At 33.6% G+C, this 14448-nt stretch overlaps 2 protein-coding genes across 3 annotated transcripts; one reads left to right on the top strand and one right to left on the bottom strand.

Annotated features, from left to right (window-relative positions):
• Nucleotides 1-314: 314 nt before the first annotated feature.
• On the bottom strand, nucleotides 315-8507 carry LOC100818336 (calmodulin-binding transcription activator 2). 2 transcript variants are annotated; one of them, XM_003550526.5, is made up of 12 exons: nucleotides 8266-8507; nucleotides 7659-7778; nucleotides 6970-7085; nucleotides 6088-6176; nucleotides 5452-5497; nucleotides 4868-5144; nucleotides 4048-4346; nucleotides 3269-3673; nucleotides 2476-3164; nucleotides 1531-2098; nucleotides 793-1101; nucleotides 315-598 (listed from the first exon to the last, which is right to left on the bottom strand). In XM_003550526.5, exons 1-12 carry the CDS (start codon nucleotides 8303-8305, stop codon nucleotides 557-559), a joined length of 3000 nt encoding a protein of 999 aa, XP_003550574.1. In that variant the 5' UTR covers nucleotides 8306-8507; the 3' UTR covers nucleotides 315-556. The 2 variants fall into 2 exon arrangements, with proteins under 2 accessions (XP_003550574.1, XP_006600400.1); XM_006600337.3 differs by lacking the exons at nucleotides 7659-7778; nucleotides 8266-8507 and having other exon boundaries at nucleotides 6947-7083.
• A 3124-nt stretch (nucleotides 8508-11631) lies between these two features.
• On the top strand, nucleotides 11632-14432 carry LOC100818875 (uncharacterized). Its single transcript, XM_014769694.2, is given in 7 exon segments — nucleotides 11632-11647; nucleotides 11915-11937; nucleotides 11939-12045; nucleotides 12192-12361; nucleotides 12910-13198; nucleotides 13720-13886; nucleotides 14025-14432. Coding segments are annotated over 7 exon segments (930 nt in total). The 3' UTR covers nucleotides 14183-14432.
• Nucleotides 14433-14448: the final 16 nt, after the last annotated feature.

The raw sequence follows: 14448 nt of genomic DNA on the forward strand, positions 1-14448 counted from the left end.
TGTTTGGATGTGTTTGCGGGCATTAAATGTCTGTTAAACTGTATCCATCCAGAACGCTTTTTGTGTGGGAGCGGGGGGCTCATTATAATTTATGATGATTGATATCCAAACACTAAGTCATGGTCCGAACAGCCAAAAAAAATTAGTAGAGCAAAATGGGTTAAATCAGTTAAGAACCAATCAAATTAGTGTAGAACAAGCAAATTGCAGTTTCATACAAGCAAAGTATAAATAAAAGTAATATACTGCGAAAATCCACATTTTATTTAAGTCTATACAATATTATTACATTATATCAACTAACTGATTTCTATTTCACAAAAAAAAAAAAAAAAAAAACTTAACTGACTTCTATTCAACTGATATAATATAAGGGGAATAAAAAGGCATCCCCTTCCTTTTCTTTTTTTTCTGAATTTTCTTCTACCTTTCAAAGTATCTGAACGCTCATATAAACTAGAAACTATGTTAGATGGTATTTACATAGAAAGTATATCGTAAGATTTTAGTATAAACAATAAGCTCCATCGGTATTCCTCTTTCCTTCCTTCAGAATCTAACCGACATGCTGTGATTGACTGCTTCCTCCATCATCAATCTGTTCAACAGTATGCCAAAACAAGCAGCAAAATAAAATTAGCAAATCAGATTTGTTTTCAATAAACAAGAACTGATTATATCTTCTTTTTTAATCAATTCACCAAAACTGTATCAACCAAAACTTGAAAGCCATCTGTGCACCACAATGGCATAAAAAACATGGCCCAACAAAAGGAAATAAATAATGAGTACCTTAAACTTTTCATATTTCATGATGAGCCTCATATACTGATCCCTTGCCTCTGGGTTACGAACCATGGACTTGACTCTATCTAGAGCTTTCTTTACATCATCTGATTTTTGTCTCCTCCCAATGCTAAGAAATTCATACTCGTCACTTTTCTCGGCATCTTTAACCACAACACCAACTGGCTGCCCAACCCGGAATCCTCGCAGACCAGCCCCTTTCCGTCTCCAGCGCAGGATTGCTTTTTCCACAATGCTAACAGACCACACAACTTTTTTGTACTGCTTACGAACTTGGTGTCCTCTAATATGAGCCTATATAGAACAATTCAATTAAATGAAGATGTAATATTGTCTCCATTGCAGATATAAAATGAAGAGTTTAATGGTAATGTAAAACTACTTTTAAGATATTTATTGTAAAAAATCAACAAACTTAACATATATAATGGTTTGTGATTGAATGTTTTACACCGTCAGTACATATTAAGAAAATCTCAGGGTCTTGAATGGAGGTTTACTCAAATGGTAAATGCCAAATGAAATCACAATAAGCTCATATTAAGAAAAACTCCAGTCACCATATAAAATTTTTATAGATTGAAGTCCAAAAGAATGAAAACAAAATTATTTTAGGGTGAAACAGAACAGAAGCTGATGGTTAAACTTGTCATGAAAATCTTCTAGAAGTCTGGCATGATCATAATTTGATGGTAGTGGAATACACTGTAAGCACACATGTACCTGGATTTTTACAATGCGGTCACGTATCTTCAAAAAATCCTTTCTTCCTTTCCATCCCCGATATCTCTTTTGAATCTTTAAAGCTGCAAAATGTAAATAATCCTCAAAGTGACCCTTGTTCTGTACCTTGCTCAAAGAATCAGCAACTACGTCAAGTACTTCAGAAATATCACTGCTACTTTGGGCTAATTGTCTCTGACAGAATGACCTTGCTCTAAAGGCTGCTAGGATTGAAGCAGCTGCATGAGCTGATTTTTGAAACACAGCAAGTGACTCTTTGAGATAATGTTGCTCATCCATTGTCATACTAGATGAGTCATCTTCAACAGACTGAAGAGCACTGTTAGCTGCTATTGTTGTGGCAATGTTGCCAGTTTCATTTTCCTTGACAGTCAATACAGATAATTGATTTGTCAGATCTGCCTCTGCCAAATACCCAGCAATGCCTTTATGTCCTCTACTTGAACCTAAATCAGCTGCCGTTTGTCCTCGAGGAAATGCTGATGTCGGATCCTCAACAGCACCTGGGGTTGCACCTAACTGAACTAGCACAATAACAGTTTCTTCTCTGGAAAGAAGGAACACAAGACAGAGTGAGAATAGATACACATTCATTATATAAAATTACTATATATAGCCCATAAAATGCAAGTCAATAATTAGAGAGAGGGAACACATAAAACTCAAGTCTAAGGACTCAAAGACAATATGCAATGAGAATCATCCCCAACAACATGAAACTGGGCATGCAAATTTCCGGCATAGATGAAAAAAAAGTTGAAGTTTTGAAAAGAAAAATTCATAGAATACACTGAGAGTATAATTTTATTTATCCACCAACCAAATAAAGACAGAAGATACAGGAATTACAATATGCATTTTTGTTGAAGATAAATCCCTGATAATACCAGATACAAGCACAGAAAAACATGAAGAGTTTCTGACCTCCCAAAATATGATGCCCAGTGAAGTCCTGTTCTTCCACGAGAGTCTCTGAAGTTAGGACTGATACCAGCTGCAACTAATGGGGCCATAGCCCACACATAACCAAGTGCCGCTGCCAAATGTATTACTCCTTGTCCTTCATCATCCAACACATGTGGTCCTTTTCCTCCTTCATGAACCTTATATATCAACCACTCATAAAGCTTGTCTCTCACTAATCTCTGAAATAATATATCTCTATGGTTTATATGACCAATTCCATCAATCTGGAAAGTTTCTTCAAATACTCCACTATCATCTCTCACGGAATACATTGTTCCCTTGAGTTTACATTTTTCGCATTCTGAAACGGAGCACTTCAACCACTTATTGTCAGGTCCCAAGTCTACTAGTTTAAGAAGTCGCATTTGAAGTCGTACCTCTTCTTCTGGTGAGATTTTAATACCCTCAGGACCTAAAAATTTGGTTGGATTTTCATCAAATTCAAATTCCCTGACCTCACTGCAGGCTAACCTATTACTGCAGGTAATATAGAATGGTACACGTCCAGGTGAATGCAAAGGAGTCTGACACCTTATGACATTATCCGCCAAAACTTCAGCTGAAACCTCAATTTCACCAAACATACATCCCCATTTGGTCTCACTAGAGGGCTTTTTACTCCCCAGAAATGTGCCAACTATTAAAACCTTTTCACAAAAGGAAGAAATAAATCAAAACCAGATTTTATATTGTGAATTCATAAACATACAAATGCATAAAATTTCAAGCATGTGCATGAAAAGGCACACACCTTTGTTCTAACTCCAGTATATGCCCAATCAGGAGAAAAGTCATGGATACTAAATAGTTGTTCTTGGGAAAGAGAAGGACCTAATGAATCCACATCCAACTGCATGTGGCGTAAACTAGATACCTCCTTATCCTCACTATGAGCATCAAGTGTGCTCCAATAATTACCAGAATCTGAAGCCATCAAGGAATTATCACAGTCTCCACCAATTTCCTTATCCATCCACCTTCCAAAACTATCAAGTTTCTTCATTTCTCCATATTCAACTTGTTCTGATTCATCATTGTATAAACCACCATCTTGAAGTTTTTGTTCAACTAGGATTTTAGTAGTTGCAACAACTGGATGATCATTATGATCATGGACTTGAGCATGAAATGAATCCAGACCATGCTCGTTTTTCACCTGCCACAATATAATTAAAAAAAATGTCACATTGGTGAATGAGCATGCTAGTAAACTATATAAAAAACACACAGGAACGAGATTGCATTAGTAACATCCAGAAGCCTACAGGATTTCAGCTAGTCATATTATTATGCATGAAAGTCAGGCACAACATAGACCTAAAGAACATAAAATACATTATGTTGTTAACTTGCATATCAAATGCATTGACAAAGCTAATGATCACTTGGACTGTTTAAGTTTTCTGTTTCAGACACAGAAGCACAAATCTACCCAAACTTTTGAGGCTATAAAATAATGACGAATGATAAAGGAAAGTAGAGATGTTGCAGTCAAAGTTTAAAAATTATTGATAATCACAATTACTACACCTGATTAACAGTAGGCAAATCTATAACTGGCTGGACGCACATGTCAGTGATGAGCCTATCTCTGAAAATTACACCATCTTGCATTCGGTGAACAGAATCTAACCCAGCATTGCTTAGCTTACGAACAGTTAAGTCTGCTTCAGAGGCTTCAACATGATGCTTTCCATCATGCATATTAATTGTGTTTCTGCTAGAGTTCTGAATTGAGGTCCAGGGAGACAAGCCAGTACCAGGAGAGTAGCTAGGGAAAGAAGATGGCCATGATGAAATCAAGGGGTTCCTTAACAACTCAGAAAACCCTAAATCATTAAAAAAAATCACATGTTAAAAATTCAAAGAAAACTGCTATTCTCCATGGACCAAATAAAATAGTTAGAGGTGTGAGAGTAAATGAGGACCAAAACAATAGGCATTATCTTTGCCACAAAAATCATTTGACTAATAACGAAACAAAATAAAACAATGGTTGCATCCCAAGATAAATTAAAATAAATCAACATTTTTATAGTTGAAATTTACTTTAAAAAGATAAAGTGAAGGCATATTAACTTTGAACTATCAAAATGAAAATAATCCCGATAATATAATAATGAGTAATTCTGTAAAAGAGCATTATGAAAGATCAGTAACATATAAAACAATAAATTTTAAAATCTGCATTATTGATGCTTTGTCATAAGAGAAAACAATAATGGCACTAGGGATCTACTTGCAGTGAAAATTAATACACACAAGAACCAACATAACAAGCTTATTCCTAATTTCAAATCATTCATCATAATTTGAATGAATCCTACGTCTACAGTCTCATACAACTTACCTGCAGCTTCATGTGTAAGCCAAGGTGCACTGTGAAGTACATAATTGCTGATAGGCTGAGCATGAGAGGAGGCTTGAGGACCATTCTTTGAATTGACATCCTCATGCTCTGAGGCTCGTCCATTCTGATAAACTTTATTTGCACTTGATGTGAAAGATGTCTGAACTAGAGATATTGGTGAATTTATTTTGGTAGAGGAAAGCACTGAAGTATTTTGAGAACTACCAACCAGGGTTACTGGAACTACAGGCAAATGTGAGATGCCAGACTTGCAGCCCTGTAAAGCATACATAATACAACAACACTTAAATGCACAAAACTTGCAAATTTGAATAATCACAATAAGATCAGAAAATCCATTGACAGGTCAATCATTAGTCAGTCTTTCTGATTGGTCACAACCCACATAAGTGGCACACCATCATAAACAAGCTTGGAAGAATGATAACATAAAAAAAATATAGATGAGCTTAACACCAATCAGAATAAACTGGATTCTGGTTACAATATAGCAGCATCTTATCTAGATAGCTTTATATGATATTAAAAAAAAATTCAAAAAACAGAGAAGAACACATGCATACCTCTTTAATTTCACGATAATGCACAAGGACAATGTGCTCTAACTGCCTGCAAACCAACACGATGTTCAAGTTGTCACTTTTTTTCTTATCAATGCTAATACATTAAAAAGGGCCAGAACTAGTGGAACAGTCTGTAATTTCATGCAGACCCAAACCTTCAAAAAATAAGTCCATTAAAATAAGAGCTCACCACAGACAGCAATCTTATTCATCGGTTTTCAATATTTATAATATTGCTGGATTTTCATCATCAATCAATGAAATATGGATTTTTTTTGTTTAATTATTGAAATTTAGAAATCTTTATATATCAGTATTTTAATTTATTTTTTTTATAAAAATAAATCCACCCTGCAACTGGACTGTTTAGATTGCTATTTAGCAAGGTCCAATCTTGGATTTATTAATATTGGCCCCTTAAGAACCAAAAGAAAAAAACTACATCAGAAAAACATTATTTTCAGTGTTTTACGCAAAATACAAACTTAAAGCTCGATTTATTATTGCTCAATATAAATTTACAGATTGACCAAATACATTAGCATTTAGCAACATAGCACCATACTGAATATCCTCTTAAAAAAATCAAATATAGGAACTACAAAACCTGAAATTAAGAGGATGACAGAAACTCACTCGTCAAGCATCCAATAACTTCTCCGTTGGAAGTATTCATTATCCTCACCATGAGCATAGTAACAATGCAAGACATCCACACTACCAGCCTACACTTTAAAATACCAATTACTTAATATGTTCATTTGATACAATTGCCAAAATATAAGCTTTATACAATAAAGCCAAAACATTGTCAAAGCACTTCTAATGTTTGCTATTTTATCTCAACATAAACAAGCTTGTTTACAAAAATTTCTTAGCTTATTATCCATTGTGTTACTTATATTAATCATAAATGAATTTGAATGAAATATTACCTGTCAAGAAAAAAGGCAAGTACCAATTGGATATGAAATTGGAAGGAAAAAAACTAGTTAGCTTTAGCATAATCCTAGGAGATTCCTCAACCACTATTAACATATGTCCAGCTAAGGAAAAAAACAACAATAGAATAGTCCCAATAAAGAATATATAATGAACTGAAAAAAAGGAATGGTGTGACAACTTTATGTTGTTCCATTAATTTTAAATTAACAGTAAATTATATGAAATTATAAATCCATGGATTCAAATTAAGGTTTAATAATTGAACACTTAAAGAAGGACATCCTCCTTAGATATCAAGCTTCTTGTGCTTCATATATTAATGATCACATTCACAAAATAGTTAAACAAGCCATGAATTTCAGGACCATCCATGAAGCTACACACTTATGTAACCAGAGGTGTCTCCTAATGCATTGCCATGGTATTGTATGTTAAACAATAGGAATCTAAAGGTGACTAATTTCATGAGGCTATTCCAAAGTTGCAACTCAACAATTTGAAACATGCAAGAGGTTCAATTAAAATAACAATTCTAAAAGGTGAAACTTACAACTAATAAAATGAACAGCACACCTTCAACTTTTCATGAGCTTCTCTTACAGTCTTCCCATCTTTTTTCTTCCTCCACCGGTGACCATCCTTGCGAAAGTAACGAAGTGCTTTTCGATCAAACAAGAATAGTGATCCAGCTGGTAAAAAGGAATAACAATTTGATGTCAAAATTAACACTCCATCCTCGTAGCAGGCAAAACATATATAACGATCAAGGTCTTTCCTTTGGTGCGTTGGTGAAGCTAACTTAGCTAACTGAGTTCTATTATCACCATTATCAGTTAGTTTCTCCATCTCAAATGCTCAATGAAAAACAAAACAAGGAAATTCTAAATTATAAAGCATGAGTGCATGACAATTGTTTCATGTTTTAGATTATCATGACAGCAACAATGAAGTGCCCTTTGATAAAGGAATCAAAGGACCACGTGGTGTGAGCTTTTTTTTTTTTTTTTTCTGTTCATCGACAAATATTAGTTTGTTAGATTTGTTAGAATTGTCAGCTGGGGGATTCGAAACCGTGACCTCTCCTCCCTCCCTTCTCCCTTCACCCTTCTATCTCCCTGGTGTTAGCTTGTTACCCCATTGGTCACCCACTGAATCGGTTATTCAAGCCCCGAATGAGGTAAAATGCATTCCCTCCCCTTCCTTGACTGTAGCAAATATGAAAATCAAGAGGGGCATGAAGTTCAGGGAAAAATAGGAAATACCTGGAGGCATAACAGGTGGATCTGGTGTTAATTTAAACTTCTTATGATTGCGAAGTATCTCACATATTTCAGCAGGTCGAAGCCATCGATGTTCTGCTTCATTCAATATCTCTTCAAGCTCTATTACGTACCAGGAAACATTCAAAGATTCAAAGGGTATTATACTAGACATGGGGAAAAAAAATCAAACTAAACAAAATACATTACTCTGTTTGATTCATGAAGTTATACTTATATTCAATGAAGGCAACAATGGTACCAAAGTTTAAATAAGTATACAATAATGCGCAGGCAATGCATGAATTTAATTCAAGTGTGACATGGCTAACTATATCTCACATCAAAGTACGAAATTCCCAATTGTGATCAGTGATCCAATCCAAGTTAAGCAATTGAAAACATGTAAACGAAAGGGAAGAAGAAAATGACATCCCATTTGACCAGGAATACTGAAATAAAAGTGATCCCATCGACAGACAGTAACACATGCATGCATGCAGAGAGAATGAAATGATTGCAACAGAAACTACTAAGAAAAATGTAAATTAAAAAAGGCACAAGGATGATGATGATAACGACGAAAATTGAAAAAAGGGGAATCTCTAACCTAATTGTGAGTTGGGAATGTATTTTGTGGTCTCAGCCATGATTACAACATAGCAATAATCTCTCGCTCACACATGGAAATTTCAAAAAGCCAGTGCAGAGAATTGAATTGAATTGGATGAAAGCGATGAAGGAAAAGGCCAAAACAGAGTAAGAGGGAAATGAAAGAGTGTTGAAGGAAATAGAAATGAAGGAATAATAATGAAAAGAAAAGAGAGGGACAAGACAGGGACGGAGAGCAACGGTGGCGCGTGAAAGGTACTTAAAGAAAAGAGAGAGTTGAAGTCAAAGCCCAACACGTAGCGTTCACACATGTCCGACGTGGCACTTGTTTCTTACGATGTAAGCCAAAGCATGTCCACGATAGTACGCGGGTTCTTCGTTGTGTTGTGGCCTCCTAGTCCTAGGTAGTATCTATCACACACTGACGCAACCTTTTTAACTAGATTCCTCAATGTTTAACGTAAACTCATATAACTTAATATGAATTGGTCCGTGAATTACGACCCAAATACCCATTTTTAGGCATACGCTAACAAAAAAAAAAGTTATAATAAAATGTTAGTTTCATAAAAAAAAAGATATATCGATCCAGGTCCAAATTGGCAAATGGTATTCAATTTGCATAGAAAAATTCACAAAGAAATATGAATTTTTAATCATGAAACAACCGAAGATGGCATATAAAAGTTATCAACGAAAACAGATTAGAAAAATGTATGACGTTTTTAATTTTAGTCTTATGGCCACTAATCATATTTTAATCTCCATCATTCATCTACTAAATCACCAGCTACCAAGCCCAAAAGGACAATTTGCAAGCCCATTTGGTTGAAAGCGTCTCATACGGATAACAATTCGTATGAATTTTTTTTAAAACACGTAGATATTGTTGATCCGAATAACTATAATGATTAAAAAAGTAAATTTTATTTTTTTAAAATTTTTTTTGTTTTATTCATTTAATTTATTTACAAAACTTGATAATTAAATAAATTTGATATTTAACTGAATGATGTATTTAGGTGTTTATTATAATGATTAAAAATTAAATAAATATGATATTTAATTGAATGATGTATTTATATGTTTTTTATAACAATTGATAATTAAATAAATTTGATATTTTTTTACATATGTAAATATTTATTAAACCTATGATTTTTATTTATAATTTTTATATATAAACAAATTAATTATTAGATAAAAAATAATCATTTCAAAATTTATTATGTAAATTTACATATACGTTAAATATAAATTAGAAATTTTAGTGTTATATATAGCGACACTATTTGTTTATAACATAATGTGTCTATTAGTTCAGTTGGTTTGAGTGTTTTTATTAATAATGTGAGAGACATAAATTTGATTCCTCTTTGGACCATTAATTTTAAATTAAATCATAAATTATATTTAAAAAAAAATTAAAAAATCCTATGGACCAAGTACGGATTGACAATCCGTAGACCCAATATAGATTGACAATCCGTGTGGACCTACGGATTGACAATCCGTAAAAAAGAAAAAACTCATACGGATCGTCAATCCTTATGAGTCATATGGATCGTCAATCTGTATGAGTCATACGGATTGCCGATCCGTAAAAAGGGGAAGGACATTTTAGTCCTTTCATTGTGTTGATGGGTATCCCAACAAAAATATTGGGTATCTAAAGCAATTGTCTTTCAGCTACTATAATCTAGTGTTATTGTTAGACAATTTCTTCCTGCACCTCATAGAAAACATGAATGGACAAATATGTCCTTTCCTCCTCTCAGCCAACATCTTCCATAGCCGCCACCACCACCTAACCAAAACATTACCAGATCCACCACCCAACCACCCCTTGCATCCAACATCATGTCGCCACCCACGAACCATGCATGGAGTCAAGGAAGTTTAAAACGTGACAACATTTTGGAAAATCCTTTTTGGCATGTTCAATTTTTTTAAACTATTTCAAAAAGGAGTTTCCATAATTATGGCATTTTACACTTCTTGTGTGTTGATGTTGTGTGTGTCTTCTTCCCCTATATCATAGTGGTTGACAACGGTGTTGGGTGGTGGTGTTTGTTAGAAGGGGTCGTGTTGGGTGGTTACATGGAGCTGAGGCACGGTGGTGTTGAGTGTTTGGATGAAGGGGCATTGTTGTCCGTTTGAGTCTTTTTGTTGGTACAGGAAGCAAAAAAAGGGGGATCGAAGCAATTGCCTTATTGTTATTTTTCCAATATCAGTACAATTTGGAAGTCCATTTGAAAGTAAGTGAGAGACATGTTAGGTTGAATTTAGTTTGACTTTCAATCCAGTTTAATCATACTTAATTAAGTTATATTGAATTCACTTTATTTAAATAATCCAACCAAATCTTAATAGTGTTGGATCATCGGATTGAATAATTAAAAATATATTGTCATTTGTTTAACTTTTTTTAATAAAAAAAACCCTCAAAATTAGTATTGTTTCTTAATTAAAAAAACTTCAACATTAGGATCCTCTTATAAACTAGCAATAATACTTATAACAGCGCAAACAATAATTTGAGGATCTCCTTATCCTTCTCAATCCAAATAATAAACTTAATCCTCCTCATAAGTGCTTACTCATAGAGGAATTAAAGGAAACCATTGACATTCCAGAGTTCCTCAAGTATTATTGAGTTCAAAAGCTTACTTATCATTTTAGTTATCTATTGAGTTCTTTTTGCCAAACTTTATTTGCAGCTAATGCACCATTACACCATTTTTTTTATGAGTACCATTAAACCATATAGTCATGTAATCGTAACATGATATTTTTATGGAATATAATGTCAACCTAACCTAGTAAGTGCAAGACCCTTTTATATAAAATGTTTTTGAAAGAAAAAAGTGGTGCTCCATTCAAGTGGAAACAAGAACGACAATGTGAAGAAGCTTTGTTCATTATACTTGGCATTAGAATGAAATCAATGAATGAATAAAAGCGCACTTTTCGGTCCTTTTTGCTGGATCAAAAATAAGACAATCCTGGTACACATTGTACCGTAGTAAAAGCCACGTTATTTTTCGAGATATAATTCCTTAATATACAATTTGAAGCAAAGAATATCCCTATGCTTGAAATCAATCCTTTCAAACGAATATAGTAGCTAAAAGCCTAAAACCTTAAAATGTTCATAGAGAACCTTTTTGTTTTATTGTCATGCTAAAAGTAGAGAATATATATGCCTACTTCCTCGAACTAATTATATGTAACAGCTTTCTTCAAGGAAAGGATATTGAAACACAATAATATAAATAACATTGACATTATTCTCATTTCTCAAAGTGGTGATACGAAATAGTTGATGGCATTTCTGATCTCATTGCCATAGCTTTATCTAATAATGGGTAGTCAAGATGGTTTGTCTCCTTTCGTTCTTTTTCGTACGTGTAATATCTTTTAAAATGTTTGTTTCCAACTTTCCACGTGTGTCTGCATAATTAATTTTCCATGTATGCATCTTTGTGACATGCAAATGCAAAATTGAAAAACTTAGTTAACAATGAGATTTTTGGGGCAGGAATGAATTTTGGATTTGACTTTCTAAGTGCATAATACATTTTGCTTCCCCTTGCACAATAATAATAATAAATTTCACTTTGTGTCATTCACCAATAATATTGCAGCCATTCCAGGATCTACTGTAGATGATCCCACCAGCTCATTACGTAATGAAAGTACAGTCATTTTCACTCCTTGCGAAGAATTCTATAGAGAGATACGAATCAGGGAAATTTGAAGCTGGAGGCTATAAATGGTACGTACACATTTTTATGATCTAGTTGAGAATAATCTTAATGATGAATCCAGCTTATTACACCACAGTTCAAATTAAGGATGATAACTTTAGTCCAATGACTAAGTTTTGTACGTGCTTACAAATTACAATCATCTCGTACGTAGGAAGATAGTTCTGTACCCTAATGGAAACAAGAGCAAGGATGTAAGGGAACACATATCACTCTACTTGGCGTTGGATGACACAAATTCACTTCATCATGGTTGGGATATCTATGTCAATTTTCGATTCTTTTTGCATGATCAGAACAACGACAACTACCTAGTTGTGCAGGGTATCTACTTTTTTGTTTTTTTACCGTTTCTTTGAATACATTTTCTTACCAATTACTTTCCCACGGTAAATTATTGAGTAAATTTAGCTTCAATTTGGATAAAAAAATTTCGTAAAAGAAGAAATTAAATAAGAAGGTAAAACAAAGTTTTTCCTATAAAACAAAATTAACCTAGTTTTTATAAAAGTTATCTCAACTAACTTTTAAATAAGTTAATTTTAATTTATAAGAAAAGATCAATTTATTTTCCCTTCTTATTTTCATCTCCTATAAATATAAAAAAAAATATAATGGATTAGATGATTAAAAGAAAAGGAAAGATGAGAAATATCATAAGTTGAATCACATCTACTAACAAAAATTAACATTTTAATAACATTAATATTTGCCGATAAAAAAATATTTAGGATGAAGTTTATCCAAACAAAACACAAATTGTTTACTTTCTCTGAGTTTGAAAAAATGCTATTTTGTGCTGCAAAGATAGTTCGGTTTTTTACCTGCAAAGCAAGGGTGTCTAACCCTTTTTGGTACACTGCATTTGATAGATACTGTGAGAAAGGAAAGGAGATTTCACAAAATGAAGGCTGAATGGGGAATTGATCAATTTATTCCTCTGAGAGACTTGAACCTTGCCTCTAAAGGTTATCTAGTGGATGATACGTGTGCTTTTGGAGCAGAAGTCTTTGTTTGCAAAGAAAGAAGCACAGGCAAAGGAGAATGCTTGGTAATGATGAAGGAAGCCATTACATACAAGTACCTCTACGAGTTTGACAATCTAAAGTTGGATTCAGAATGTTATAATTCCAAACCATTCAATGCTGGAAACTTTAAGTGGTAAAAATGATTAACCCTGCTTTGTTTCTAAGCATGATGGATGCCCTCCAATGTGCTTCTACATTTTTTTTATCTTCTGAATTTTAAGTAAATTTAGGTGAAGAAGAAGAATCCATTCAAACAAAAAATATAAATTGATATACACTGAGATGAAGAAAACTTTAATAAGATTAATGCACACAAAGGATTTTTACTTCTCAAGGTGGCGATGATTGATGAACTCGTGAAGATGATGATGCTTGATAGTTGATGTATGATGTTAATTCTTGATTATGTTTCATGATGGTTGAAAATGAGATGACATGATTATGTGAGTTGAATGTTAGTATTAATTTATTTACTTTCAAATTCCATGATTTATAGATGACAGAGCTCATGTAATAGTTAATTGTTGAGTTTTAATTTGTTTTAAGCATGTTTGTACTTGCTTGAACCCAACGTGAAGTTTTGCTTTAAACTAACAGCAAGAGGCAAACATTTTTTACAATTTCCTAATTTGTCATTATGTTGTCTTTTGGCAGGAAGATAAAACTATATCCCAAAGGAAAAGGTGCTGAATTGGGCAATTATCTTTCTCTGTATCTAGCCTTAGCTGACCCATTAGCCCTTTCTACTTGTTCCAAAATATATGCACAGATAATATTACTCATACTTGACCAAAAGCAAGCCAATCATCACTTTGGAAAAGGTATAGTTTGATCACTTTTATGAGGTGCAATTTCTCGAGAGAAGCACTATAGTTGAATGAATAATTAACATTGAGGGTAACATTCTCTCCAATTCTAAACAAACAAAAGCAACTATTCACTTCAATCCCTTTTTGCAGCTAACTACTGGTTTAGTGTCTCAAGCCAAGAAAATGGTGCAGCCAGATTTATGCCTATCAATAACTTCACCAACCAAAACTTGGGTTATGTGGTGAAGGACAGTTGCTTGGTAGAGGCAGAGGTTATAATTCTTGGAGTGGTTGATGCATTGTTCTAAGATTGATTAAGGTATGTTATTGATGAGTGCAGTCTGATTTGGCCAAGACTCAAGTTGATCCAAGAATTGATTAAAATGAGTGCAGTTTTCAATTTATGTAATATTATGTATATTCTAAATGGACGCTGGCAGCACACGTCTTCTACTTCTAACATGGAAAAGAAAAAGTGACTCTCTAACTTTAATTATTAAACATTTTATTTAAAGTACAACAAATCATTATTTACACGAGAGAGTAGATATATGCTTATAAAATGGAGAAAGCT

This window comes from Glycine max, chromosome 17 (genome assembly GCF_000004515.6).
Source record: "Glycine max cultivar Williams 82 chromosome 17, Glycine_max_v4.0, whole genome shotgun sequence".
Taxonomy (NCBI): Eukaryota; Viridiplantae; Streptophyta; class Magnoliopsida; order Fabales; family Fabaceae; genus Glycine; species Glycine max.

What these genes read in the sequence shown, in the direction of transcription:
- LOC100818336 (XM_003550526.5), bottom strand. Translation starts at nt 8,305, where the DNA reads ATGGCTGAGACCACAAAATACATTCCCAACTCACAATTAG. An exon ending in TCCACCTGTTATGCCTCCAG is followed by an intron (nt 7,086 to 7,658) that starts GTATTTCCTATT and finishes CCTTTTTACCAG; the next exon opens with CTGGATCACTATTCTTGTTT. An exon ending in ATTATCGTGAAATTAAAGAG is followed by an intron (nt 5,145 to 5,451) that starts GTATGCATGTGT and finishes TATGCTTTACAG; the next exon opens with GGCTGCAAGTCTGGCATCTC.